The 25,933-nt window shown below is 34.0% G+C and overlaps 1 protein-coding gene across 3 annotated transcripts in view; it reads left to right on the top strand.

The window, feature by feature from the left end:
* Nucleotides 1-13,285, top strand: part of LOC128681141 (irregular chiasm C-roughest protein-like) — a 76,144-nt gene extending 62,859 nt beyond the window's left edge. For 2 of the 3 annotated variants that reach the window (XM_053764787.1, XM_053764785.1), the window contains 12 exons: nucleotides 1,198-1,331; nucleotides 1,750-1,873; nucleotides 2,740-2,885; nucleotides 3,402-3,555; nucleotides 4,532-4,767; nucleotides 5,750-5,932; nucleotides 7,461-7,635; nucleotides 8,260-8,361; nucleotides 9,426-9,497; nucleotides 11,196-11,290; nucleotides 11,678-11,774; nucleotides 12,597-13,285. In XM_053764787.1, coding sequence (XP_053620762.1) covers nucleotides 1,198-1,331; nucleotides 1,750-1,873; nucleotides 2,740-2,885; nucleotides 3,402-3,555; nucleotides 4,532-4,767; nucleotides 5,750-5,932; nucleotides 7,461-7,635; nucleotides 8,260-8,361; nucleotides 9,426-9,497; nucleotides 11,196-11,290; nucleotides 11,678-11,774; nucleotides 12,597-12,634 — 1,556 coding nt within the window. In that variant the 3' untranslated portion in view covers nucleotides 12,635-13,285. The remainder of the gene's footprint in view (nucleotides 1-1,197; nucleotides 1,332-1,749; nucleotides 1,874-2,739; nucleotides 2,886-3,401; nucleotides 3,556-4,531; nucleotides 4,768-5,749; nucleotides 5,933-7,460; nucleotides 7,636-8,259; nucleotides 8,362-9,425; nucleotides 9,498-11,195; nucleotides 11,291-11,677; nucleotides 11,775-12,596) is intronic. The other variant, XM_053764786.1, reaches the window with a different exon arrangement.
* Nucleotides 13,286-25,933: the final 12,648 nt, after the last annotated feature.

The following is a 25,933-nucleotide window of genomic DNA, read 5'->3' as shown; positions in this document are numbered from 1 at the left end:
ATATGTTATATAATAAATCGATTTTGATTAAAAGATAAAGTGTATTGTAAAAACACATGTCATAATTCCTTTATTTTTTGTCAATGTCTCGCTATAAGAGTCCAGAAAATAACTAGATAGACGTCTTGACAAATAACTAATTTGACCTTAACATTTTATTGTGTTCTAAGATATTGTTTTAATGCGTATATTACGTTACCTATGATAGTAAGAAATAAGTTTAGCATTAGAATAACAAAAATTGTTACCTGACAAATTATTAAAAGTATGACTCAATAATATACAAGTAGGTATACTTGTTAGACAAATTAAAGAAGCCCTCGACTTTCAATATTCACTTCGCTACAACTTTTGATCGGCTGAACCGATTATGATCAAACATATCTAAGAACTACCGCATAAAAATTAGCTAACAAATAAAAATAACCGCATCCAAATCTGTTCGCCCGTTGCTGAGTTACTATGCTACGTACACACACAGACAGACAGACAGACACACTTAGCGGTCAAACTTATAATACCCTTATTTTTGCGTCGGGGATTAAAATATAAATTAAATTCACTTTTAAATAATCACTACAAAAATGTTGTTATTACTAACATGTGAGCCGAACCTACTGAAACACAGCGGATTATAATTTTACTATTGTCCCTCTTTCAAGGGTCATTCAGCGATTGGTCTTTTCAGAAACCGAACAATTATTATGGGGCTTAATGAAGCAACCATTAGATAATTAATTAGAATTACATTTCGACAATATCTACTTAAAGATAAAAATAATAAGGATATATTTTGAATGATAGGATTTAAAAGGCTTTTTTAATGGAAATCAATCTTTACATGGAATACTTACAATATGTTGGTTATTTAGTAGCTACACTTGTTGTATCACTAAATATATTTTGGGGGTAAATAACAATTAAAAAATATAATATCTGTAGGTCCATACCCAATAGGATCTCGTTGGAATTTGTGAAACTCGTGCCAAATTCTTAGTATTTTGGTCATAAGATGTCAGCGCGTAGTCCGCCAATTTGTTGTCAATGTAAATGATGTCTATAGAGGACGTATTAGAGATCACTTTTCAACAAACGTCGCCTTCCCGGGGGGACTGTGCTATGGTCTTTATACGGTTAGCAGTTATACTGAAAATATTGTTGTGATATTTTATTTTCTAACCTTACAAATATTTACAGATGGGCCAGTGTTTAAGAAAAAACCACAGGATGTCGAAGGGGAAGCCGGTATGACAGCTACGTTAACATGCGTGGTCGATGGTCACCCAACTCCCAAAGTCCTGTGGCTTAGATATGAAAACGAAAGAGTTATTGTAAGTAAATAAGTTAAATTAGGGAATTAAATAATAAAAAAAAATACAAAAAAAGAAAACAAATTTGTCGTTTGAAGAGGGAACGTATAATTTTGTATATTTTCAAGATATATGGTTTTTTAAAAACATAATGTTTTTAAAATACTTATTGTATTAAGAAGAAACGTTATTTCCAAATTAATATTCAGAGCCCGCCATCTTGTTTTTTTTTTAACTTCTGCCTAATAGCACTTGGGCAGTCCAGACGCTTCTAATGATATTATTATACATGGTATTTCATCCAGTCGTTTGGAAAATATGAAAAATAAGATAACATACAAAATACTCCTTTAATATAATCCTTTCAGCGCTTTTAGAAAATGTTGTAGTAAGCCTTGTGCCTCGCTTCCAGTGTCTCAGAAATTAAAACGTTTTGCAGAGAGTGGGAAAATCTTCCAATCTGACGTTGACGATCACAGATAAAACAACAGGGCAGTACTGGTGCAGAGCTAGCGTGGACAACTACCAGGATGTTGAAGCCGCCGCCATGGTTTACATGCGAAGTAAGTTTTATTTAGTTCTGTCAAAGAGGCAGTTCAAATGTAACGCCTGTTTGATCTCGATACCAAACGCATCCTGAGAAAGATTCGTCCCAAGCTTCATATACCTACCAAGATACCATCCTATGACGATAGATACTCATATACTACATATATTATGATTTGTGTCAGTTGCACTGTGCGCTATGCAATCGGATATTTAAAACTAAATATCGATGAATATATCAGAGATGATGAATATATCAGAGAGAGCAAGATCGTTTTCATTCTCAGATGTATTCTGGGCTGTGATGCTGTGAAAAATAATAAACATAGTTGAAGATTCAGCAGTGATTTTACAGCTGTGACCTTTAATTTTTTCACATACGACCTGCGTCTCTTATGGTATTTTCCGCCCATATTGCTAGCTTTCTTACCCCTCCCATTAGGTCCATTGACCGAAGGTGGAGTAAAGCATTCATTACTCCACCTGCCATTTTAACGTGTCATGTATCTGCTTCAACTATTTTGTGTTATAGTGTTTTTAACACGATTTTATTAGGTTGACCTGTATTTATGTAAGAAACTATGTAATGGATTTTAAGGTAACTAATTTAACCATCTTCCAAGGATCGTAGCGTCATGAAAATTGGCAGCTGTATGTAGTTCTGATGACATTACAATGTTATGATACTGCCGAACTGATCTGATGGCGAAGCCGGAAGTTATGACCAGGAACTTCGTCATAGAACATCTACACAATTTAAGATACGTCATTTATGATATGTCATAGCCGTGTTTGGACTTGTTAGAAAGATGCTGTAATGAACTTATTTATAAAAGCGTGTTTCTCTAGTGTTTTTTGAACTATTATTTTTTTTTTATTGTAGGTCCACCCAAAATAATATCGAATGGGACACAATACGGCGTCGAGGGAGACAGCGTGAGAGTCGAATGTATTTCGTTCTCTATTCCTAAACCAGATTATATCATTTGGACATTTGCTGGTGGAGAAATCAACACATTCCATAATCAAGCAAGTAGCCATTGCATAGTTTAATTAAGCTTCTTACATAGTAATATTATAAAGAGGTAAGCGTTTGTGAGTTTGTATGTTTGAGGCGGGTAATTTCCGAAACTATCGAACCTATTTAAAAAATTATTTCACCATTAGAAAGGTACAGTATCCAATACTGCTATAGGCTATATTTTATCTCAAAATTCCCACGGGAGCTAAGCCCCGGGCAACATGTATTGTGTAATATCAGTGTCACAGATTTTCTATTTGACCTGTATAATTTATCACCAGCAATCCTCCGTGACCCATTACTGGACATAGGCCTCTTACCGTCTACGCCAACCATCTCTGTCCTGAGTTGCCAGCAATTTCCTTTACATCGTCGACCTATCGTTTTCCATTTCTTTAGTACTCCATTACAGCTTTACTAAGCCTTCCATCGTTCCTTCTACCTAGGGGACCAGTCCAGTGTGTGACTGTATGATAAATCATAATTTACCTATAAGTAATGATAATATTTTTAATAAATTTTAGGACTATGCATTTTTGGAAGAAACTTTGGCTGATAGATTGACGAAGTCTATATTGATTATCAGAAAAAGTGAAGCGAGACATTTCGGAAATTACAATTGTACGGTTGCCAACTCATACGGGATGGACAGCATCGAAATCAGTTTAGTGGCCAACAGTAAGTACCTACATGCTTGTTTTAATTTTAGTTTTTTGTACTTTTCTAGTTTTGCTCTCAATGTCCTTTAATACAATACAGTGATTATTGTAATTAGTTCTATAATGTTTTTAATAATTTTAAAACAGTAATAACTTATGTATGTAAAATATTGTATTATAATCTGTTTTTTATGTAAATAATAAGTGTGTAATCTTGGTATTTTAATGTAATAAATAATACATCTCAAAAAGAAATAGTGTATGTCTGTCTGTCTGACCTTCATAGCTAGTTTATGAAATAAACGACTTGATAAACTATTTTCAAATAAACTATATGCCGAAATGACTTTTTCTCATGCGTCTATTAAATTGCAGGTTAAATTTAAGAGACAAAAATATATTATGCAAATAAAAATATACCGATTACGAAAATTGGAGAAGAATTAAATATTCACAATAATAATAAGAGAAAAGATTTATTTTTGTTTGTAATGAATATACTTAATCATGATTTTGATGAAATTTGGCACAGAGACTGACGAAAACTTCAGAAGTAATATAGGTTACTTTTTATTATGTTTAAAAATGTGTTACAATAAAAACCAATGAAAACCTGGAGACATTTTCCTGGAAATAACAATTTTATTCAAAGAAAATGCAGACTTTGTCCTTTACAAATCTGACTTGCTACTTAATCTGTTGGCAGAAAAGACTTTTCATTTACTTGGTGCCATATTACTGCATTTTCCGCATTGATAAATTTGTTTTTTTTTTTTTTTACTTCATCATTACCACAGGGAACCATTACAAATATTCCATTCCTCAACTAATTGTTTTATTTATTCTACTTTGGAGAATTATCAATCTACTCCGTGGCCTAATAGTCAACGTGCGACACTGGACACTGGAGTATGATCTTTTTACGATCTACATACTAAAAACTTTTAGTTGATTTTTTTCTTAGAAGATTTAAATATATCTTTATTTTTTTTTAGAATCCCTACCGCTGGTCTTAATAATATCAGCCAGTGCTTCGATTCTTATATTGATGCTAGTCATCATGTTGATCGTGATGTTGTGTCATCGGAAGTCTACCAAAGATGACGTGAAGAAACCGGATATAACTGATATTGGGAAGACGAACGTAGACCCCTTCAAAGATAGCGATAGAAGCTCCAATATCAGCGATTTGAAATTGGAATTGAGACAGGTCGAAGGCGGCTGTGATATGGTGAGTGGAATCTTTTTGAAATTAGAATTAATTATTGCAAAAATGATGAAATATTTTTCTTGGATGATTTAATCAAATCTAGATTGTTCATTCAGTTTTTCATCATCATTGACAGCCTTTCGAATTCCCACTGCTGGGAATAGGCCTCTATTCTATCTATTCAGACCCTTAATACGATACAATGCCTTCTCTGGGTAAGTATATCGTAATAGGGAAGGTTGAAGGAAAACTTAATACTTTAGAGTTACGTAAAATAAATAGCGTATTACTACACTATTTATTTTATTCTCACTTTAACTCACTCACACACTTGATAAAGAGGAAATATTTCTCCACAATAGAAATTATCTGCGTAGGATTTTAAGTAGGTATTATATGTGCTCCTTGTAGATGGGTTTAAATTACGCGTCTGATATTTTTATTTGTGCAACACCCACAAGAAATGGGTTGCCATAACCTCATTCTAGTAAGATACCACTCTTTCTTATATGCTCCTGCAGAATTATAGGACCCCTAAATATCGTCCTTTAAATGGCTCACATCTTAGAGGCAATAACTAAATTCACAAAGAACTCTTTGTCGTCTCTTGGTCGTAAAAACAGCCAAACCTTTAAAATTTTGAGATTAATTTTTAAACGGTCTTTGAGACGTTACAGTCAAGAATGAAACCTGATGTATATAATAAATGATCAACTCCAATTTATCAACTAGATGACGTAATTTATCAATTAGAGTTCAGGTTTCCTCACGATGTTTTCCCTCACCTGTAGCAAGTGGCGGTCGATTTGTTAAACAAACTCCTTTAAATCTGTGGTTGCACCATTTAAATTTGACGATAACTTTAATCTGCGCAGAAAAACGTATAGTACGTAATTTTATCTAAACCACGGCGCAGATTAAATTTAACGTCAAAGTTAATTAATGCATCCCACTCTAAATATATTACATGTATAATATAGTTTTATTCCTTTTATCTACTCAGGATAATTCAAACGCGGGATCAGAAACTGATCTCCACCCAACCCTCCACTTGACTACCAACCTTGGTCTGCCATTAGCTGGGCCGGTACCATTGCCGGAGTCAGGATGTGACAATGAACTGATGAAGCAGTACCAGCGATATAGCGGCGACTTCAACCAGCCGATCAATAATATACATTTTAAGGTACGTATTTCTTTAATTTTGGTTTTTTGTTTCCAACCCTACTTCTACTTTATTATTATTTTTTATTTTTTTAGAAAACTTATAATTAATAATATAATGTCGAACAAAATAACAAAAACTTATGTGTAAATAGAAAATGATAACGTTTGTAAATATTAATGCGTGTGAATATTTACAGAGACAATCTATCTTTAGATATTAAAGAAAATAAATATGAGGGGTTTTTATGGGACTAATTTAGAAGCCACCATTTTTTTTTTAATTTTTGACTGCGGGATTGCCGGCAGAAGTGAAAACTTGAATATTAACGTTATGAATTTTTGACGTCTTACGAAACGATCAGCAGGCCTACCATCAACTTTTACACAGATTACAGTGCAACTCAGTTCAATTTAGGAACCTAAAACAAATCGCATTGACACTAAAAATTAAGTCGATGGTTAGAATTTGGGATACAGATCAGTTTAGGTCCTAAACAGAATCGTATTTAGATATGATAAGCCCCCAGATCACGTGTCCTGACGCGAGATTAACATATTTTACCCATCACAAATAATGCACAACGCTAAAGAATATTTCACTTCAATAATTAGATCTACAAACTACAGGCTATGAGATATAAACTACACCCCCGCGGCAGGAAATAAGCAATATTTAAGCACAACTACGAAACTAGAATAAATAGCGGAACGTTGCTCAAGAACTAACATTAACTCGCAAGTAATATCATGCATATTGCAGCTCACCCTGGGGAAACCAATGAGATTGTGAGGAAGGCACTGCCAAAGAATATACATGCCACAGATAAGACACTTAATTTTTTTTTCTAAAGTGACTACCTAATTTCATAAAAACCTAATTTATTTTAATTTTTTCTTCATTATATCTTACTACTTATAACGAATACAGTATGTACGCGAGGCGAATATTTTTATTTTTCGACGACTGCACTGCGGATATATTGATCAAGTTGCATTAAAATTATATCTTGTTATGATATCAAAATATAATTTTGTATACAACATTTGGGTACTAATGAAATTGAATTGTAATGCAACTATTTAATTTATATTCTAACGATCCTCCTCAACCCCCTAATGTATTTTGAAATGCTATTAGGCAGAGTAAAAGAAGAGGATCTTCTGTACTTAGTTATCGCTGTACAAGTTTCCAAAGAAAAATGGCCGTTGTATTGTCTGAGTAGTTTTTAAAAATTCCTTTCGATGTACGTTGCTACTTGGCAAATGTAACGTAAACTTCTTTCTTGCACTAATTATTTTGTTTGTTGAACTGTTTTTTTTTTAAACATACAAGAAATGTATTTTTGCCCCACATATTTTGAAACATAATGTTTTTATCTGTGTTTTGCCCCAAGTTGATTTGTAGACCTCGCTAACTTCGCTTGCTCGACCAATAACTGTCAATTTGTATGTCGCTAATAAGATAGAAATAGAAGAATATCAATGTATTTTAACCTTAGTATAATTGCAGATTTTTCGCGCGTATTAATAATAGACTATCTCCCCAGACCCACTCGCAGAGTAACGGTTACGTGCCCTATGTAGACTACACAAGGGACTACGCCCCACCTCAGGACTCCCTTACTGGTTCACTGTCAAGGAGTGTCGACGGTTCTGTCTACCCTGGCTGTTTGAGTCGTCAGACGAGCTGTGGACGACTGGCGGGCGTTATAGGACCAGATGGTGAGTTTTATAATAGATACTGGTTTACTTTTCTGGTTAATTGTCAAGGAGTGATGACGTCGGTGGCGCAGTGGTAGAACGTACTTGCCACTGAACCGAGAGATCCCGGGTTCGAACCCCGGTCGGGTCATGATGGAAAATGATCTTTTCCTGATTGGCCCGGGTTTTGAACGTTTATCTATATATGTATTTGTTATAAAATATAGTATCGTTGAGTTAGTATCCCATAACACATGACGTCTGAACTTACTTTGGGGCTAGCTTAATCTATGTGATTTGTCCTTATAAAAAAAGGAGTATCGACGGGTCTGTCTACCTGGGCTGCCGGAGCCACCATACTTGATGTTAAGTAACCCCTCCCTTTCTCTCATCATTGCCTGTTCCCGGATTTTCAAAAATATATGTGACGTGATAGTACAAAGCTAAAATTCTTACAGGCAACCGACAGGTAGGATTAAACAGGTAGAAAGTAGGTATGGCGCAGAATTAACGAAATTAGATAGAAATACACATACAATAAGGCAGAACACATGAGCAAAGTGATATAACGCATGTCTAATGTAAGTACGTTTAGTTTTACAGCTAAAACAGATAATTTTGTAAATAAATTTGTTTAAATCACAGTTATACCACTGGCCAACACTTCAGGCGTGATTCCTTGCTCAATGGACGTGAGATACGCTGCCACGTATGGTAACCCCTACTTGCGAGGCAGCGGGCCAATCCGTAAGTGCCTCTTCTATTTTAAAGCTTGCTCTTGTGTTTCGAGGGTCCTTGGCAGGCAGTGATTCAGCATTTTTGGTTAAATGTCTTTGTGTAAAAATGTATGTGCATTGAAACTGTCAGCATAAGAGAATGGCTGCGTAAGAAAGGTTACTATGAAGTAAAATTGAAATGAAAGAAAAAAAAACTATGAAAAGCTTTTTATGTTTTATGAATTTTGGATGATAATCCTGTATTAAATAACTGCCAATTTATATAATGTCACTAATGAATGAATGCATGGATGATTTGAATGAATGAATGAATGAATGGATGATTTGAATGAATGAATGAATCAATGATTTAGTACACAGTTAGTTTACATTAATATAGATATAGAAGAAAATCAATGTATTTGAACCGTATAATTGCAGAACTTTCTCATTTCATTATTGACCATCTATTGCCCGCGGCTTCTCCCGCGCGAATTTCCCACGTGAACAGGTATTTTTCCGGGATGAAAGGTACTCTGTGTCCGTCTTCATACTTCAAACTACATGTATGCCAAATTTCAATAAGATTGCTTGAGTAAATACAGCGTGAATAGGTAACAAACAAACTTACTTTCGCATTTATAATATTAGTTAGGATTAAGATGACTTTAACAGGTATTGAACGCGCACGTGCATTTTATACGGGGCCACTTTTTATGGCATAAAGTATTTTGTCCTATTGTTCTTTGGCATGACGATTTTGGCATATAAGGTTAAGGTCTAAGGCATAATTGATTTTTGGCATACGGGTAAATGTGGCATAATTAACTTTTAGATTGGGTTAGGTTAGTTAAGGTTATGCTTAAAAATCATTATGCTATATTACATTATTATGGCTTAAATGCTTATGCTTATAGATAGACACCCATTTTATACATGTACCTTAAGCTTGTGAAACTAACAAACTTCAACACACAACAATCTCTATTACTCTCCTCTAGCTCCTCAAAACACGATCTTCACCTCCCTAAATATCCTAACCGTGCACCCGAGAAATATTCATGTGACATGAAACTAACAAAACATTATCCACAGCGTTCGTGCAACAAGTGAGTGTCAATCCGTCAGCGAAGCCGCCGCCTTACTATTCCAGAAACCCTGTCTCCGGTAAGTCATTCTTGATGGATAACATTTCATAGAAAAGATACCGCTTTTCTACATTATTTTATTGTTTTGTCTTCAAATTGGGCCTTTGTATATGTAGTACCATTAGAATAATGTCTTTTACTGTCTGTTGACAGGAATAGATCCCTCCTTGGGATAAGTCCGCCGTTACTCTAGCTTAGTTTGTCTCTTGAGACTGTGTATTTTATGCAATAAAGTTAAATCAAACAAAACGAACTTGCACCTTCCCTGTGAAAATTTAATATTAATAATCATCACCGTTTTCTCGTGTAGGCGTTTTTTGGTTGCTTATTCAGATGCTAAGCATTGGAAATACCTACCCCTCTTGTTTGGGCCATCCTTACATATTACAAAACGCGTCTGTCTACCTGTTCGCGATAAACTCAAAAACTACTGCACGGATTTTCATGCGGTTTTTACCAATAGATAGTGTGATATCTGTACGGGAAGGTTTAGATGTATAATTTATTATGTTTTACCCGAGCGAAGTCGTGACGAGTGGCTAGTTTTGAACATTTGGTCTAGTTAAGCCATAAATCTTGCCAATAGAATTCCAAAGTCAGTATAATCGCAATTCCCAATACAATTTTATCCAGCAAATTCGCAAACGTCTAATATAGTAAATCGCGCAACAAAGAACAAAAGAGAATCCTGTAAATTAAAATGTAGCATTGTTCCTTTTGAAACTCAGTTCCGAACTGCATTCATTTGTTTAGTCGCGCTATCTCTTGAACTCGTAGTAGGAATAAATGGTTGAGTTTATTAAAAGAAAGGATTTTTCGAAATACCTACAATGTAACATGCAACAGTGAATATATATAATTATAATAATGAAATCACTATTTACACTAGTAATGAAGTAAGCATAAATCACGATAACAGAAAGTAAGAAAAGAGAAAGATAAAATAATTTATAACACAACAATAAGTATTACCTACCTTTTGCTCGCGTCTATGTATGCGCTTAAAATATATCTTTTCCTGATATAGTATATAGCTTAATTACCTTTCTACGTTTAATATTTATCGCCATGCATATTGTCAGTAAACTACAGAAGAATTTGCAAAGCTTTAAATTTTGAAACTAGCAGTTACACGCAGTTTTACCCGCGGCAAAATATAAAAGAATAATCTGTCACTCTATATAAAGCTTTAAAACTATCTTCACACAAAAATTCATCTCAATCCAATGCTTCTGGGGTAAAAGAACTACATACAAAATCTTTCACATTAATCATCTACTATCCATAATGATATTACATGTACGTTTCTGACTTTTAAATTAATTAATATTTCTCAAAGCTACAAACTACTAGCTGTAAAAGATTCCCACACTAAACAAGACGCCTTTGTAACAGTACATCAAGTTGCCTGTTCTATTGCGCGGTAAGCGGCGATTTGGAATTGAATTTGGAATTGGAAATTGGAATTTGGAATCTTCCTTGAATTAATTTTAATTACTGTATAATTTTTTTATTTAATCGTATTTAGGTAAATTGTTAATTTTTCTTTACTTAATATATTATGTATAGCAGCGACTGTTATTATATTTGCACACCAATCTATGGCAAGACATGTTGACTCTAAGTGTTTCAAGGTTTTATCAATTTACACAATCTTTTAATTTTATATTTTTTAAGTTATTATAAACAAACAAAACATATTTTGCTTTTCTTGTAGCAGCCACATCTGTACCGTCTCCGTCCTCTACATCATCAAAGCCAGTCGCCACGCCATTGTCGGCGCCATCTTCTGCCAGCGGTGCTCAGCCTCAAGTAAGAAATTCTACTACTTCTTTAGACAGGCCACTCACACACCTGCTGCATATGCAATCTAGGGCCTAAAGAAGGAAATGCACGTATTTAATAGAAAAGGAGGGTCGTCCTATATCTCTTTCTTTTAAATACCTGCATCCCTTTCTGTAGTTCCTTAAATCGGAGCGGGTGTAGCCGGTCTTAAGAATATTTTGTACAGTCTGTCAAGAAAGGTTGATGAAATTAAATGGTGGTGCTGTCTCTTGTGTGTATATCAAACAATATTAACAATTCTATTTGGTATTGCAATGACAACAATTTTACACTTTTGATGGTTTTATTTGTCTTACAAAAAAAATATTATTAACTATGTTATTAATAATTAATATTTCTATTTATCTTGTGAAGGTGCCTAAACTGTCACCCCAATCATCATCACTATACATCCTGCCTCCAGGCAGCAGGAGCAGCACGAGTTTGCAGTCCACTCAGATCACTGCTAGGGGTAAATATTTACTTTCAACTTATTTTTTATATGTATTAATTTGCCTAGCGGAAAATAGTTATGTGTCCAACTGATGAGAAATAGTTAACACAGTCACCTACAACGCCAGGGGTGTCACCTTGTATTGCCGATTACATAAATATTTTCATCTGTGTCGATGTTTGTTTGTCTGTAATAAAAATTTTCTAGTTAAATTTCACTACTATTTTCATAGCCCATATACCTACACATCCTGTATATGGCCAAGAAAACATCAACACTTCCAGAAATGGCATAAAAAAACTATAAAAAATTTAATATTGACATGTAAACAAACACCGCATTTGAGGTCAATGTTCCTTTTGGACTACACACACTCAGATAAAACTGATATTATCCAACTTCTTGATGGCTATGGACGCCTAGTATCTACAATACAGCAGCACAGATATAATCTTAATAATAATAAAAAATTGAAATGTTATATTTACTTCAAATTTCGCATATGTTGATAAACCCTGTTTGAATGAGTTTCTTTCGGCATTTCTTTTCAGCAGTGGTCGTTCCGAAATGCTAGTAGTTTGTAGCATTGGTAAACATCATTTATTTTTGAATATGACCTGAAAAAGTGCCTGTGAAGGCCTAATTTCTGAATAAATGATTTGATTTTGATTGATTTGATTTTGACATTGATAGGAATCTTGATAGATACACAAGGTACCCTATCACCCCGTTTCGAGGGTGCACGGTGTAATATCAACCTGTATAGGGGTTGCTCCCATAATGAATATTTTTAGTACTATTGAATTTAATACCCCAAATTTGATTTTTATTTCTTTGCAGGTAACGCAAATCAAATAAAAAACGGCACTCACGTCTAATATTAAATAAGTAGGTAGCTAGAAATATCAAATTTGTGAGTATTGTTGGAGAGATACGGAAATGTTATTGTCTTTATGTTTTGTGTGCATGGAGTATATTCTATATACTATAAAACTAAATGGAGCAATCTCATATTATGTAACACATAAAATTTAAACTATATACAATCAAATATAGGAAAACATAAAGATGAGAGATATTTTCAAGACATATATTTCAATGAATTCGGCTTATGTGAGTATGGAATTGTTTAATGAAAAAAAAAATGCTTAGTTCTTTTTCTTAATCGTTAATGCCTAGTTCTTTTTATTTTAATTAAAATTATCTGAGTTTGTAAAATCATAAAATATTTTTGTTTTTTTTTTTCAAGTTTAAGGTCAGATATCTTTTCTATTTTGATATAATATGACGTAGATTTATTTTACTTCTGATATATTTTGTTTGATTAAAATAGTGATTTTTATATAGCCTTCCTTAGTAGTAACAAAAATATAATTTTTAATATTATGTATAGGTACTGTAATTTTTAGTACCAACTACCAAGAAGAACAAAATAAGCAGAATATAGTGTTCTTGTCTTGTTTTCCGAATTGCCACAAATAAATGGATGTACATTAGAGAAACTAAATTTGTACACAAATGTAAATAAAGCCGTTAAAGACTAAAGGTTGTTAACGACTAATGGAATTTAGTAAAATATGCAGGCCCAATGGTAATTGCTTTTAGTGTTGCCATAAACTAACTCGCCCAAAACATTGGTTTATTTTTTCCCTTCCTTCTTCCAAAAATGTCTATTGACTGCAGTATGCGATCCCCGCGGGAAATCATCAAGTCATCCCGCCATATTTAGCGAACTTCCCTTAACCTTACGGTTTTCTGGCACCCTTGAGTTTTACTTTGTTTAGATTGGTTTATTATTATACATTTTATTGAACGGTATCTCGTCGCCATTTGACGAAGCATGTTGCAGACAGGTACTTCAAAACACCATAATAAAGGATTCACATTCAGAAGTGTTACACATTGAATCTGTTCCAGAATTATTCCTTTGACACTAATTTACATATATTTTTCATGTAAACATTTTGACGAAGCGTATTGCGTGTTCTTCTGATGTGCATTTTGACGAAGCTGTCAGCTTCCGCTACAGTAGCGGAAACATCTCTGTAGATTTTTTGGCGAAGCATGTTGCATATATATATAAGTACTTTGATTTATAGTACATGTTCACGAAGCATGTTGCTGATGGTACAATGTGAACTGTCTTTTAATAAATATAATTTGCATAGTTATTTGTGTTATTATTCTATTAATTAAGGACGTTTATTTACAAATGTGATTTTTTGATTATATTTTGTGTAAATCATAATAAGTACATACTTAAAGTAGTTAAGTCAATTGCCTTTGTTAATATTTTCTGAAATCTTAAAACAATGTAAACTAAAAGTTTTGAGTTTTAGTAATCGAGCCTAAAAATATAAAGCTTTAAGTATTAAAGTCAAAGAAAACTATGTTAAAGAAATAAATTAGTTATATATACTTTAAAACGGAAAATATGTAGTTTAAATTTATTTTATATTAAGACATAATATAGTAAGTACAGATAAATAAATATTATAGCGCTTCGCCCGCTTCGTGATATGTACAATTGTATTTTATCAATCTAATAACGACCTTATTGCTATTGTATAAGATTTGAAATGAAAAACAATATGACTCATGCTATCTCGATCATAAATACGATATATTAGACAAGTACCAAGAGCCGCTATCAGCAACCAATAGCAGTACGATATAGCACAATGTGATTGGCCGAAATATTTGATTGGATTTGGATTGGCTGCAATATTTGTGTGACGTTGCTTTTCTTTCTGCGCCGGACATCATTGTAATCAAAGACGAAGAAAAATAAAGACGACAACACAATGTCCCCAAATTAAATAGAAGATTTCTGAGGACCTGTAAAACTAGGCATACAGTGAAGGACAACATATTAGCACTGTCTCGTTTCTTCTTCCTCTTCTTACCAAAAGAAAACGAATTCTATTTAGTTTTCTCGGTCTACGATTGTAACTTATAAAGTTAGACAATGACAAGAAATGGAAGGCTGTCTTTTGCACACATTAAGTGTGTGACTGAGGAATGTAGTTGGTGTATGAGTCACGTAGCGGGCGCCCATATTATGTAGTTTATATCTGAGACTGACTTTGAATTTATTTTACTACGTAAATAACATACGAGTGATTTTATTATGCTTAGACATTGTGGTATACTAGGCTTCATACGATAAATATAAAACTATTGTTTTATTACAGATTCGTGACTAGTTTTAATGAATTTTAAATCATGGCAGGAAAGAAAAGAACAATGCATTAAAAAAGAAAAATAATAATTAATTTTTTTACTGTACCTAATCTTAAAATGTCTATAAATTTATTCCCAAAGGATTATGTAAATAGTGTTTTAATGTAATATAGCTAGTGTTAAATGTAGTATATAGGTTTTGATTTACGAAAATTAAATGTTTTTACGACTAATGTTGATTGCGCCATGAAAATTACGTAAAATAAAGAGGTTTTTTTCATATCACGTTATTTTATTTTTCACAATTCTCCTCTATTTACCAATTATAACAGACTACCGACCCAGGCTGGCTTTATAATAAACTGTACACCCAAACTTTCCTTCCAAATCACGCTATCTATTGATGAGAATGGGATGAAAATCCGTGCACTCGTTTAATTAAGTTTATTGCGGACAGACAGACAGGTGCGGCAGAGGACTTTGTTTTATAATATGTAAAGATAAGGATAATATTACTCGTATATGATAACTTGACACTATTTCTGAATCTCAAATCCACCAACAAGCCACTTCTAACCAGCTTTATTTAGCTAAATGTGGCACATAATATTCCTAGTTTTAATTTTTTTATATTACCAAACAGATATGCACCTGATGGCGCGTGGTCACCGCAGCCTGTGGACAACATTAGGGGTGGCAACTCGCGTATAACGCGCGTTGCCGACTTTGTGGTCTAGAATCTTTTACTTCAGTAATTACACTGAATCTCTCACTCTTTATATAATTGGAACAAAATCAATGCAATTATCGTATTGTTGTATATATTTTATTCCAGTTTACAAGTAGAGATAATTATACTTTAATGAGAACAAAATATTATATTTTTTCATTTATTATACAATTATGTTAATTTATACTAAAAACTACTTATTTCTTAAAAATAACTTTAAAATGTCTAAAGAACGTCTATCTTAAAATTAACTTATAAATTACTTATATAAGTCACCAATTTATAAGTGATTTCTTCAAATTCATATTAACCACTTAGCTAAATTTCTTTGTACAGCTAAAACTTTTATTCGATAGAATCATAAGCGCAGTGGCGTAGAACAAAATGCCCCGTCCCTATCTCGAAGCTGAGATAAGAACGAGACAAAACAATAGACGTCTCGTCACTCCAGTGCCCTCTTGCACACTTTGTGATCGTGAGAGGTTGATGTGTGGCCACGAAAAATGAGAGCGATTTATTTGTGTATAACAAGACAGAAAGATAGAAAATTAAAAGAAGGAAATGTGTCCTTTTGGTTGGCGACACTGGGTGCTTATCACAACCAATTTTGATTTTGAATTTTGTAGGTATTATCGAATTTTGTTATGAATAAAAGTTTTTATTTAATTTGATACAATAACGATTCTTATTATAATATGGCGGTAAGTAGTCGTAAAAGTCATGTCAGATGCCTTCAGGCGACTTCAATAAAATATGACACCAGTGTTAGCAATAACACACTCGATATGATGACGATGCGATGATAAATATGGATGTACATCAGTTTTAGTGGCCCCAACTTAAAGGAGAGGCAGCTTAAAGTGGCGTCAGAGATCAGCATCGCAACGAGTGTATCGAGTTACTGTCGAAGCAATAAGTTACTTACCGTTTTGACCACTGAAATTTACAAAATACCTATCTACCCACGAAGTTTGTATGTATGTGTGTACTAGCCGTGTATGATTTATTAAACTTCCACCCATTATAGTCAATTAGGGGTAGATTTTTGGAAAAAAAATCTACCCTATATTTGAACGGGGAGCTTTTAACTATATGTATACCAAATTTAATCATAATCAGCGGTTTAGCCGTGAGAGCGGAACAGACAGACATACTTTCGAATTTATAATTAGTATGGATGTATGTATCTATGTCTGTGACGCAGTGGTCACCACGCCCGTCCGCTATCTGGAGGTGTTGTGTTCTAACATAAGAATATTTGTCTGCGGTTTTGGGTGCGTCGTGCCTGTTTCTGTGGTTGTGTCCATCGTACCGGCGATACAAGCTTAGTGATTAGTGTGGACCGTTGAGTGTTGTCCATAAATAAAGAAGTACCTATAGATATAAGTTACGGTGCGGAATAGAAAAAAAAGATACGATAGGTATCTTAATAATAAATTTTGCTTGCGCGCCGCTGACGTTTGACTTTGCTTGTCTCTGTACATGTTAAAGTTAACGTCAGAGTTGTCTGGCGCAACCCACTCTGCGAGGCAATAGGTAATTGAATTAAGTATGGGCCTTACAAACAAATCATAATACTCGGGCTTTATATGGTAAAAACAATATTTGTGTTTTCTAGGCAATTCCCAATACCTGTGAAACGGAATATTGCAAGCGCGTTGTTTATCTTCAATCTAGTCAGCTCAAAGGAGTGTTCTGTGTTTGGACGATATCACAGGTACATAATGTACCTAGGTACTGTCTATCACAGAGCAAAGATTGATCTCTGGTAAGTAGATTTTGTTTATATCCAGTTTCTATCTTTCGCGTTTTATCTTATTCTATCGACCCCGTTATTTATAAAAAAGTTAAAGAAAGAAAGAAAGAAAGAAAACATTTATTTGCCAAAAACATGAGTACAAATGGTCAAAATGAATTAGACCTACACGTTTTACCGAATACAGGTATGCAAATATAATTAAATAAAGAGGAGCATGCTATCCACTACAAATCCAAAACAAACTATAATGAACTATAATGTACTATACTAGCCCTAAATTCTATCCGAGTCTATCATTAAAGAAATCATTTAAAGTATAATAACATTTATCAGTTAATAAAGACTTGAGGTGCTTTTTAAATAGATTTAAATTTAAGCTTTTATATTGATTTGGAATTTTGTTGTAAATTTTCGGTGCCATACATACTATGCTATTACCGAGTAAAGCAGTTTTTGATGGGTGCATGCATAATCGATAGATATCTCGATGATTCCTCAATACAACATCAGCTAGACGAGGGAATAAATGAGCATTGGTTTTCACAAATGTTGCTACCTCAAGTATGTAAAGTGACGGAAGTGTAAGAATTTTGTGTTCTTTAAAAAACGGCTGACAACTATCAGTGCTTTGGAGTCTAAACATTGCGCGAATACAGCGTTTTTGCATTTTAAAAGCTATATCCTTATCCGTCGAATTGCCCCAAAAAATTATTCCATATCTAAGTATTGATTCCACTAAACCATGATAAGCTGTAAGAAGCGCTTTTATGTTTAATTCATTTGAGAGTTTAAATAGTACAAACGCCGAACTACTAAGTCTTTTACTAAGACCATCTATATGGGGTTTCCAGTTTAATTTAGAATCTATAGTTAGCCCTAGAAATTTTGTTGAATCAACTTCTTTCAACACATGGCCTTGATATTCTATTTTATAATTTTCCGTATCAAGCGGTCTTTGACTAAAATGCATTATATTGGTTTTGTCAAGATTTATCTTTAAATTATTATTATCAAGCCATTCAATTATGGATGTTAAAGTTGCATTAATATCTAATTGATAAATATTTACATCATTACATTTTATTGTTACCGTGCTATCGTCCGCAAATAAAGTCATATTATGTTTGGTAGTGTTTGGAAGATCGTTAATATATATTATGAAAAGAAGGGGCCCAAGCACACTACCTTGTGGAACACCATATAATACAGAACGTTCAGTTGATAAGTAATGTTGTTCCGATTGTGTTTTAGGATTGAATTTTGAAATTTCTGTTAACTGTTTACGATTAGATAAATATGATTTTATTAAATTTAACACATTACCCCTAATTCCGTACGCTTCTAACTTGTGTAATAGTATGTCATGTTGAACATAGTCAAAAGCTTGTGTCATATCACAATATATAGAGCACATGGGTTTTCTGATGTTAACTTCAGTTAATACAATTTTCAAAAAATCATAGATGGCCATATTTATATTTTTATTACGACGAAACCCCTTTTGTTCATTACACAAAATTTTTTTATCTTCAAAATAGACGTTTAATTGGTTGGAAAAATGTTTTTCATAAACCTTTGAAAATATAGAATTTAAAGCTATAGGTCGATAATATTGCATTAGTTCTTTGTTATTTTTTTTTAATAAAGGTTTAATTATGGTAGTTTTTAAGTCTTGAGGGAAAACACCAGCTTCTATACTAAGGTTTATTAAGTGACTAACATGATGACATATATGTTCATTTACAGCTTTGAGTATTTTGGTTGAAACACCATCATACCCAACACTATCCGTATTTTTAAGTTCTTTTATAATTTTATAAACTTCCTCTGGTGAGCATGGTGCCATAAACATTGAATGTTGTCTATGGGTAATAGCAGATATGGTATTGGCTCGACTTCTTTTTTCTGGTTTGATTTTGTCAATGAAATAATTATTAAATGAATTAGCTATTTCCTCTGGATTTGTAATATAGTGATTATCAACTTTAATTCGACTTATTGTTTCTTTTGGTATGTTTAAAAAATACTATTAGGAGATAATAAAAATAATTGAACAATAAATAGAATCGCTATCCGATCGGAACGCGTGAGAAATACAAGGCGTTATATGATATAAGTATTTTGTCACTATCGCTCATTATAATATATGACATTGAGAGAAAAAGGACAAAAATACTTTAGTTTATAGTATGCTTTAACTTTTTTATGCATAACAGTTGGGTCTGTGCCTGAATAATTATTTTTATTTTAAACAAATAGCAGAGGAGCTCAATGCGCAGTGGTTAGCGGCTCGGATAGAGGCGGTTCTGGTGTCAGCGAAACGAAACGTGTGAGTCTACAGTTTTCTCTGTCTACATTTGAAACATTGTTTCGCCCGCGCCCGTATGCTTCTGTACCCATAAAATGCAATATTGAAATATTTCGCATTGAGTTTTACGACGGAAGACAATTGAAAGTCATAATTGGGGACAAACAATGTTTTGTTTATAGCGTATTCACAGAAGGACAGAAATTGTAATCATAACATGTTAGAAGTTTAAAATATGTATGTGTAAAAAATATGTCCATATACACTAGCCGCTCTTTATTAATAAACATTTATATCTCTGATTAGGCTTGGAGTAGTTTTTCTTTGTGTTGTCCCTCTCTCTCCTTTCAGTATACCGAGGCTAATCAGAGAATAACGTTTTTATTAATAAGGGGGGTATTTGTAATATGTATATATATTTTGTCACTATCGCACTGTATACTATTTACCATTGACAGCAATGCACATAAAACAAAACTGTATTAAAACAAAATTGCATGTTAAAATACCTGTGTAACACCGCAGCGAGTGCTACTGGATACGTCTTATTTTTCTGTACAAATCCGATTCGCCTAGCCCTTAGAATTGCACTTGTAGTGTAGATTATTTAGGTGACTTTGACAGAAGCCGTATAAGTGTTCATTTCGTATATTTCACATAAAAAACAACAGATGGCACTTCTGCAGTTATTATAGACAGTTCTGTGATGGGATGGGACGCATTTCAATGGCAATTTATTTGTTTACGATGTGCAGTTTCGAGTTTTGAGGGCACTGCCGATAGCTTTGGTATTTATGAATCGATAGGTATTGACGGTTTTACTTTAATACACCGTTTCAAAATGAAAAATAAAAACATAGGTAGGTAGGTGCAAAGGCAGGTCTCCAGCGATAGTTTTTTGAAAACATTGAACAAAAACACACACACATTGTTTTTAAAACTTTACAATGCCAACAAAAATATGTGGTGAAACAATATTTCTACATAGACAGTTTTTTGAATGTTGACATGTTTTGTTGATTGTGTAGGACAAAGGACTGGACCCATCTTAACAGATAAGAATCAAAAATGGAAAAACGGCATGTACTCATTGTATGCACAGCTCTCCCTCTCTCTTGAAACATTTGAGCGTTATATTCTAAGCCATTAAACATTAGAATCTTTGCTCCACTGTCCTACCTTTTTCTCCACTTTCGAGAGCAAAACTCTCGAATTCATGCCTCATTCATGAGTCCATTGGCCTGAATATACTCTTCGGATCACGTCCGAATAACCTAAGTCCCAATCGCCTATTAACTGCTTGAATACTGTTCTGTTTAGATCTATGCAATATTTATGTGTGCATTAATTTGTGCTTTCGTTGTATTAAATAATGCTTGTTTAGCACTATTATAGTATGTTGGTGTTGGAACAGTTTGTGGTCGGGAGACACATCTATCGCATTATCCAAATTGAGCAATTAATTATTTATTGTGAAGGTGTGTGCGCATGCTTCGCATATACACGGAAAATAAATGATAATTATGAACTAAAGGCGTGTATTCGCCTGCAAATAATACCGGGACCAACGGCTTAACGTGCCTCCGGAAGCACAGAGGAGCCCAATAATACATTCTTTGGTCACCCATCCAATGACCGACTATTGTCTCTTCATAGTCGTATTCCTCATTGCTCCAAACTACTCCAATAATAGTGCCAGGAAAGTCGTTACTTTCTTAGCTGATAGAGAGATATTATTAAGAGCACCTATAACCGAATAACATGGGAAATAGTCCTACTCCCCTGGGAAATAGGTGTGATAATAATTATATACGTACTTGTTGCGGCCATAGCCTGGCAACACAAGGAAGTGAGGCGCCGCGACGTATTTCCGCCGCTCCCCATCTTATACTAACTTACGTTTTGTACGCACCATTGTCCAAAGAATAAATTCTAATCTACAAACTCAGCGCCTTAGAATACAGTCCAGTCACAACTTATATTTAGGCCTCTGCGCCAACTGTACTATTATATTCCAAGCTTCGTAAGGGAGATATTAGGTGCACCTATAACCAAAGAACATGCATAGCGAGACTGATTAGTGTAGAGGAAGAGAGTGAGGTTTATCAGGCGATTTTCACATGTCACGTTGTCATGTGAAAATCGCTTGTCTCTACTATAGTATACAGTGCGATAGCTCGCCTACTCCCTTGGGAAACAGTATTATAATATGTAAGTATTAAAATTCAGCGTCAGCTAAAATACTTGCAACCATCGATCCTGTACAATTAATTTGTTCCACCAATCAGAATTCAACACACGATGTGTACGCAGCGTTACTAAACGGAAGTGCTACGTCGACACAATGTAACGCAACGGAAGCGTTGTTTGCGACCGTTTCCTGTCGGTCGGTATTGTTTAGCGATCGTGAATTATTTATTATTTCAACTACTATCGATGTATTTTATGCAAGTAGTTCATGCAACCTTGTAAATTTGAAATTACAATCATTAAAAATAATTATAAATTTCCAGAGCTTATATACCGGCTACCTCACTCTCATCTATTTCAGCAGCCAAACAGCAGTGCCTGCATTGTTGTGTTCCGGTATGAAGGTGAGAGAGACAGTGTGATTACAGGATACTGTGGCAAAAGATCCTAGGACACAAAGTAGGCAACGCGCGTGTGACAACCCTGGCGTTACGGGCATTGATAGGCTGTGGTGACCAATTACTTGAAAATCACGTCACTCATAGGGCATTAAAGATGGAAGTAAAGGGTTCCAGGAATAGAGGACGACCTAAGAAGAAACGGATGGAGTCAAGGATAGTATGAACAGGAAAGGAGTGTCAATGGATATGGCAAATGACAGAACGAAATGGAAGGAACTTACATACTGTGCCGACCCCACATGAGTGGGATAAGGTCAAGAAGGAGAAGGTGAGCAATTACTTGATGAGGTTGGCTGTATAAAAAGAGTTTCAGTTTTCGCTATTGACTAACAAGATTCGAGCGCCAGTTACGAGGAATCACATGCGGCAAGTCGCTCGTGTGTTTGCAATATTTCGTCTCGTTTTTTTATTCGTTTTTTATCCCTTTCCATGATTAGTTTAGTTGTCAGTACTTATATGAATTGAATAAAAATGTGATGGTGGCGTTAATGTTCCACACATTAGCGCCTTTGTTACATTATTGCCTAGTATTAACATGTAAAGTGCAAATGATCGCTCCATGAAACCATAGACGTAAAAAAATACAGACAGATGTTTAATCTTCTAACTATATTCCTAACGCAGACAGCAAGAAATACGACTCTATTACAAAATGCTATCGATGAAAAATAAATATTCAGTGTAATGTCCATTAACCGACAGTTAAAGTTAACCCGAAGTTGGATCGTAAATTAAGCCGTGTGCGTCGTAAATCGTAGTTAAAAGTAGTAAAACGAAGAGTTAGCTGATTCATTACTTGCTATGACTCTGTTTTGAATTAGTGTTGTCGAACTATCGATAGTTTTACTGTCGATAATTTTCATTCAAAAAGGCCACTATATGGATTGTACTATCGATAGTATTGACACTAAGAACGTCAATAGCATCTATACTATCGATAATTTGTTGTTTGTGGGCATAAATACTATCGATAGAATATATCGATAGTAATTGTTATTTTCAACAGTATTGCTTTTAATGAATTATTGATAGTATCGATAGTATTAATCAATAGTTCTTCAATTGTTAAACAATCGATAGTCGACTATCGAGCGGCAACACTATTTCTAATTGTTATTAGGACCCGTCAATTCATCACTAGTGAAGGTATTTTTTTATCGAAATGTTAATAGTACCCAACAATTGAAAAAAACTTTCCCGAAGAGGATTGACGTTAGGCTGGTCGTAAAATCGCAGCTGAAGCTTGAATCAGAAGAACAGATTTTTCCGCAGTCCCTGATGTCAGTTATCGAAAACGGCTCGACTTTTTATTCCTATTGTATGTATATTTTATGAAATTGTTAAAAACTATTTTTGTATGTAAATAGTTAATTTTTAAGTTTAGATCATTTGATTAAAGTTTATATTATGTTTTAATTTATATCTGACTTACGTTTGATTTGAATCTTATTTGAATCAATCAAAACAGCATTATTTAATTTCAATTCGATGAAGTACGACAACTAAAAAAAAAAAATTATTAGGCTTCCAATTTTTTTACTCATTATTTTTACACCCTACTGCGGTGGCGACCCATCCTTCATACAACGCCATTGCTCGACTGTAAATACAGGTTTTGTCTTCCCCTGAATATACGCGGAACAAAAACTTTTTCAATTAATCGTTCACGTTGCATTGTTGTGAGAACAATAGTCTGATTAATACGACCACGACAACATTGATTGGTGGAGGAATACTGTACCGTCAGCAAATATAGTGCACCTACTGTATATGTACAGCCTAGTTACCAAAATGGGTTGGAGATGAAACCTATGGCATGAAAACATATCTATTTAGATTTAAATCTGAACAATAATGGCAATAGCTATACGAAAAAATCGTATCGAAATGTCAATCAATCGATCACGGGTGAAAGAGAAAAGAAAATGCATTTCTTGTCAGAACAATCGGTTACTACTTACATCGTTGATTGGTGGAGGTATATAGTACTAATATGATGCATATACTGTATAGTACAGTCTATGTAACAGACGAAAATCACGCCTGCGATGATTTTTTACGTATACCTACGGATGAATCTGGCAATTCAATTTTAAAGCAGAAATTTTGTTTTTGAGCTGAAATTTTGTACACACGTTTTGGATGACAATGCATTATGATATGTATGTTGTGATGGTGCAACTAGGATCGGATCCCAACGAGGGAATTCCTCAATGGTTAATGTGACTTAACCACTTATAAAATTTCATGACCGAGTTCATGAAATTTTATAAGTGGTTAAGTCACAATAAGTAAAAAGAATCACAGGATACTTCTTCAGGATTTAGAACAAATTACAGGATACTTCTTCAGGATTTGGAAATGAACTGCATGTTAAGTTACCATAAGTAAACCCGTTCACATTCGTTTGTCCATTATGCTTAAAAAGCGGTCATTCAGTCAAAGATTGAATTTTTCATTAGTACGCGACGACTTGTCTGTAAAACTAATGATGAGATTAACACGGTGTAAACAGACAAACAGACAAACAGTCTGAACGGTTCAGAAACAGTCGCCAAGTGGCAGCAATAAACGCAAACAAAATTGATTACGCCGGGCGTTCGTTAGGGACGGCACTATGCGAGAATGCGTATATATTTCCAACTTAATATTACTAGTTGTTCGCCGCGAACTTAGACCTCGCGAACACAATATTTTTTTTACAAAAATATTATAATATTTCAAAAACGACTTAACTGATTTTGATGCCCTACGAACTTAAAAATTCTATTGACAGATACATACATACAAAAAAATGTATTTTTGCCCAAAGTAGAATGTTAGACCTCGCTCACTTCGCTCGCTCGGTCAATTATTGCGTATTTTTCAGGTGAAGGAAAACATCATGACGAAACCTGTCCTCTGTTTGATTATTAATTTGAGTGTGATAATGGATAAGGAAATGGTAAACTCCATTCGTAGTGTCAAGAAATTCTTTGTGTATGTTTAATTCCACGTAATGACCACAACACTCAGCCATAAGGAAAACGACGATGAACAGATTATTTTTAGAATAGTACGGAGATATCGCGCCGACCTCAGGTAATGGGATAAAGTAAGGTAAATGATGATGTTTAAAATTTTAGATAGTTTTACAAACAACAAACAAGTTCGAGTCTTCAGCAGCACTTCTTTCAAAAAGTAGAATTTACTTAGTTTTCATGTTTTTTTGTGATGGTATTTTGCTAGAATACAACACATTTTTGGTAATAATCCTAATCATGAGTAAATGTTTTCTACTATTTAACGTAAAACTATATTGGGCAGATGACAAAAAATAGTTTGTAAAATCAATTCAGAAGTAATATCTAAGTACATAGACAGTACGTCTTACATTTGAATTTATTCAACGGCTGTAGGTAAGACAAAAAATCCTTTTTGGTGTGAATGTATAAGTTAAATTTTACGCCATAAATTAACACAGAATAGGAATACCGTAACGAGGAAAATCTTTAATGATGTTCAATGTTTTTACCAGAAAGTGAAACTTTCTTAACAATACTTACC

The sequence above is a fragment of the Plodia interpunctella genome, chromosome 26 (assembly GCF_027563975.2).
Source record: "Plodia interpunctella isolate USDA-ARS_2022_Savannah chromosome 26, ilPloInte3.2, whole genome shotgun sequence".
Classification (NCBI taxonomy): Eukaryota; Metazoa; Arthropoda; class Insecta; order Lepidoptera; family Pyralidae; genus Plodia; species Plodia interpunctella.
The sequence above is the reverse complement of the archived record's forward strand: the minus strand, read 5'-3'. Positions and strand labels throughout refer to the sequence as shown.